Genomic DNA, 4,799 nt, shown 5'->3' on the forward strand with positions numbered 1-4,799 from the left:
CTCAGTCTTTGATTTTTGTACCCACAAATTCAGCCAAAAGTGATTAAAAAAAAGAATTCTTCATTTATATCATTTTTTGATACTTTGCATGTACTTATGTTGTGCAGAAAGTTTGAGCTGATTCCTATCAAAATTAAGAATTTTCAAATTTGCCCAAAAATTGGCCCAATGACCAAGGGCTATATTATTATTAGCCTTTGGTCTTTCATCAAAATTGGTCAGGAGAGAATTCTCCATTTTTATTAATTTTCTGATACATATACATGTCCTTATGTTGTGTATTAATTTTAAGCTGATTCTTATCAAATTTGGATTTTTTAATGAATTTTAAAAGTTGCTTAAAAATTGAGCCAACGACCAAAGACTGTAACCTTTGGTCCTTGGCCAAATTTCGACTAAGATACATGTTTGTTTAAACTCAGCACTATCTTACTTTTAGACCCACCAGATGCTCAAGTGGCAGCTACAAAAGAAATGAAAGAGAAAGGCACTCCTCTGGTACCTGCTGATAAACCTGAAGCACCTGGACCTGATGGAGAAGAAGGAGACATACCAAAGCCTCCAGTCCATGTTATTGATGGTGAAGAGATTGTGCTAGTCTGTCAGGTCATGTTGCGGAAGGAAACACTTGATGGCCTCAAAGATGAAGAATGCTTGAGATCTGCCCCTGTGGGTATGGCTGGTCTCTGCGAGTGAGCTACTGTGCTACACACAGCTTATGCTAGCCTTCATTTGAAATTTATCTATTTTTCCTTTATTGCAGGTTGCATTATAAGGAATATTTGGTTTATAAGATTAACAAAGAAGGATTGGACCCTGTTGAGATGTATGGTATACATCAAGTGAAGCTGATTTTAAGGAGAGAAGAGCTAGAAGTTCCTGAGGAAGAAGATGATGAAGGCGAAGAGGAATACAAAGGAAGATTGATTGAGGTAGGCCATTACTGAGCAACAGTCAATGTGAATTTGGCAAGGAGGGGCTGGCCTGGAGGAGTAGTTTTTTGTTGGCTTATGTTTGAAGCAACTAATTTTTTTTAGATTATTAAGGAAAGAATTCCAATTGTTAAGAAAAGTAAGGATCAAGCTGTTCAGTAGTTTCATGACTTTATAATAGAGGAGAGTGATTATGCCTATTACACTGATGAAGACTTAGAAACTGCTTGTAGTGTTCTCAACGAGCCTTGTTACCCTTGTATCATATGCTATGATGAATTTCCAATGGATGAGGTAATGATTTTAGTGTATCATTAAAATGTCAAGTTTTTGTGCATCAGTAACAAAATTTTTCATTCCAAGTCGTGTTATTCTCATCATTGATTATCAGTTATTATGCTTATGCAGTGTTTTACTATACAGTTTCATGACGTATCTCTTTAGATGCTGTGCATGCCTGCTTGTGGTGACTCACTATGTAAATACTGCTTCAAGGAACACTTTTCAATTACAATCAGAGAGAAAAGTGTTAAACATTTCAATTGTCCCATTTGTGGACTGCCAGATTTAGGTGACAATGACCAGATGCTAGAGATGAATCTTGAGCTCTTTGTGGCTTTGGTAAAACAAATGACATTGTGTCTTAGAATTCTTAAATGTTACGTGTATATTTTAGGTAAAGGCACATCTTGATTCTACCGATTATGACTTGTGTCGGAAAAAATTGGCTGACTTTAATCTTTCAAAAGAACCTGGATTTGTTAGGTGTACTCATGAAGTAAGTCACTAGCATTATGTACAGTATGTGTACAAGCTTTACATTTGTATAGTCGGTTCAAGTTGAGTTGCCCAAGTACCACCCCTTATAACTTTTTAATCACTAATGCTAGCAACCTGAAATTTAGTATACTTGCAAAACGGGTTCTTCCGAAAATCTGTACCAATTTTTGAGTCTCTAGGTACTCTGGAAGGTTCTGAATGGGTTCTTCCGTTCTAGTTCAAAGGGAGCCGCCATGATGAATCATTACGTGTAGGCTACATCACACTCGTGAATATTATTTGCATTTCATTACTATTAATGTTTTTTTATTTATAAAATAAAAGCAAACAGATAAGGTCCTCTAGAGAAGCTGGTATTCAACTAGCAGACCTTGCTACTGGAAACATACTGCTACATCTGTCTACAGCCTTCTTGGTTCTAGTTATTCTTCATCATCTTCAATCTAGGTTGATATCTTCCGTATCCGAGGTCTTTGTCAACTTTATAACAGAAAAAGGTCCAGCCAGTGATAATTAAAGGTAGTAGTATCCAAAGCAAGGATAAAACAGATGACAAAGAGTCTTAAAGGTGAAGAAACACTCAATAAAAGAGCTTGCTTGCACTGTACCACCATTTTTGGGTGTGGCTAGTAGTGACGTTTTGATGATGCAAAAATTGATTTACTTCCTGTGACAACTCAACTTGAACCGACTATATATGTTGTTATGAAATATACACAGCAAGTGTTTATCAAATCAATTTCCTTACACCATATTGAGTCCTCCTCCCTGTGAGAGGGTGTGTGTGTGTGTATACATTCAATGACTATCTAACCAATCTACAGTGTTACTTTCTGTCTAGCAAATCTTCACCTAATCCTTCTCTCTCTCCTCTCCTCCTAGGGCTGTGGGGCTGGTTTTATTAATGATTATCAAACTCATAGCTCTGCTGATCATTATCCACTCAACCATTCTTCTGATCCTCATCATCAGTTCACTATTGGGTCAATGGTGCGTATTGATGTTCAAAAAGGTGATCCATTGTATGGTGTAGTAAAGTGGATAGGGACACTACCTGACTACCCTGGAACAATAGCTGGAGTGGAATTGGTAAGTCATCAAGTTATGTCACATTTATTAGTTAATGTATCATTAATAGGAGAGGCCATTACGAGATTGTACTGATGGTACATGGCATGGAACAAGATTCTTTACATGTCCTCCTGGTAAAGCTTACTTCTGTCCATTGAATACTCTCAAACAAGACACAAGATATATGGATGAAGGACAAGTACCAGCACATATGAGACAAGATATTGATAACCGTATGTTAATATATGTGACCATAATTGACAAAAGGGCCCTTATGGCGGATTTTAAAATTGATCTTAATAATGGCAAATATCAACCTGTGAGTGCTTTGTTAGACAATCATTGTTTCTAAAAGTTTCATGGTAACTTTTTGCATCCTGTGGAGTAATTTTATGATAAATGGGGCTCAGGAAGTTGGATTTCTTAGGCTAGAAAGATAAATTTCACTACCCGCCATAAGGTACCTTTTGTCAATTATGGTCACATATTTTGAATTTTATTTATTACATGATCTTCTTTATAGCATTAGCAAAGTATGCACCAGTAACTGAAGACATTGACACTATGGGATCTCCTGATCTATTCAAATTGTACATTGGTGATGCTCATGGTATTCAAGGTCATCATAATTCATGTTACCTTGATTCCACTGTGTTTGGATTATTTGCTCTCTCTGATTCATTTGATGAGTTGATATTCAAAGAACCAACTGAAGAGGTTGGAAGAAAAGTTAAAGAATTCCTTTGGAAAGGAATTGTTAATCCTTTGAGAAAGTGAGTGTTTTACAAACTGGTTTACATTAATTACTGGTTATTATAACTGGTTTTTCCTGTTTATAGGTATGGGTTAGCAAGATATGAGTCAATAATGGGATTGGGAGATAGTTTAGAAGAATTTGGTAGAATGAAAGGAGCCAAAACTGATGAAAAAGGTAAACTATATGACATTATTATTATCATTATCATCATTTTATCATTGTTATTAGATCCTGAAGAATTTCTTAATCTTTTGTTTAAGGAGGTGCTTCACATACCTCCATTTCTCACTATTAAGTAATTAATTAATAATATTATTATTAATTAATATTGTATTAGACGTCCTTTTGGAATTGAAAAGGAGTTTTTCATTCAGCTGTTCTTTGAGATTGATCCTAATAATACTGAAGTACCTAAAACAGAGAAACTGATAGCACAAATGTTTCATGAACAAAACATCTCATTCACTAGAGTAAGTTTATGTTACTTATCATAACTTGTGATAATTATGACACTTGATGTGTATAGGTTCCTTCTAAACTGTTGCTTCAGATGCCACGTTTTGGTAAAGAATTCAAAATGTACAGCAAAATAATTCCATCACTGACACTTGATGTGAAACCATTAATGGACCCCAGTAAGAAAAAATTAATGCCTTTATTTTTATTTGGTATTTTTAAAGGTAAAAGAGGAGGTCAGAAATGTAGACTCTGTCTAAGTGGTTCAGTATCTTCTGTTTGTTATGCTTGTCCTAAGGAATTATTCAACACTTATGATCCTTATGTTTATTATTGTTCTGAGTGTAATGAAAGTGTACATGAATCTCGTAAAGGTCATCGTGTGGAAGCTGTAGATATCAAGCCAGGGTCTGCTGATGTTGGACAAATTTTAAAGATGGAGTTGCTGTCAGTGATATGTGTTGAGACCAGTCATTATGTGTGCTACACTAGATCAGGAGAAAAATGGCTGTTTCATGATAGCATGGCTGATAGATTATGTAAAATAAACTGCAATGTATATACTTACTGTTATTATTATTTTCAATAGATGATATGTACAATGTTCCTAGAGTGGTTGATGTTACTGCTGAGTTACAGGAGTGGATCTATTCCCCTACTGCTGCTAGTGAGGATCGACTGATGAATACTCCTGCTAGAGATATACCAGAATATGTTCGTAGATTCACTCAAGATATTTACATGTGTGTATATGTTAATCCTGACCTTGATATTTTGTGTAATGATGGTAGCAATGAGCCTGT

The 4,799-nt window shown here is 35.5% G+C and overlaps 1 protein-coding gene across 1 annotated transcript in view; it reads left to right on the forward strand.

The window, feature by feature from the left end:
- The first annotated feature begins 435 nt into the window (after positions 1–435).
- Positions 436–4,799, forward strand: part of LOC109580587 (ubiquitin carboxyl-terminal hydrolase CYLD-like) — a 17,153-nt gene continuing 12,789 nt past the window's right edge. The window contains exons 1-14 of the mRNA XM_019993910.1: positions 436–692; positions 764–932; positions 1,038–1,071; positions 1,114–1,226; positions 1,377–1,553; positions 1,609–1,710; positions 2,595–2,801; positions 2,851–3,016; positions 3,307–3,556; positions 3,623–3,714; positions 3,769–3,835; positions 3,878–4,010; positions 4,067–4,175; positions 4,221–4,535. Of these exons, the coding sequence (XP_019849469.1) occupies positions 475–692; positions 764–932; positions 1,038–1,071; positions 1,114–1,226; positions 1,377–1,553; positions 1,609–1,710; positions 2,595–2,801; positions 2,851–3,016; positions 3,307–3,556; positions 3,623–3,714; positions 3,769–3,835; positions 3,878–4,010; positions 4,067–4,175; positions 4,221–4,535 (2,152 nt within the window). The 5' untranslated portion in view covers positions 436–474. The remainder of the gene's footprint in view (positions 693–763; positions 933–1,037; positions 1,072–1,113; positions 1,227–1,376; positions 1,554–1,608; positions 1,711–2,594; positions 2,802–2,850; positions 3,017–3,306; positions 3,557–3,622; positions 3,715–3,768; positions 3,836–3,877; positions 4,011–4,066; positions 4,176–4,220; positions 4,536–4,799) is intronic.

This window comes from Amphimedon queenslandica, unplaced genomic scaffold (assembly GCF_000090795.2).
Source record: "Amphimedon queenslandica unplaced genomic scaffold, v1.1 AMPQUscaffold_13485, whole genome shotgun sequence".
Taxonomy (NCBI): Eukaryota; Metazoa; Porifera; class Demospongiae; order Haplosclerida; family Niphatidae; genus Amphimedon; species Amphimedon queenslandica.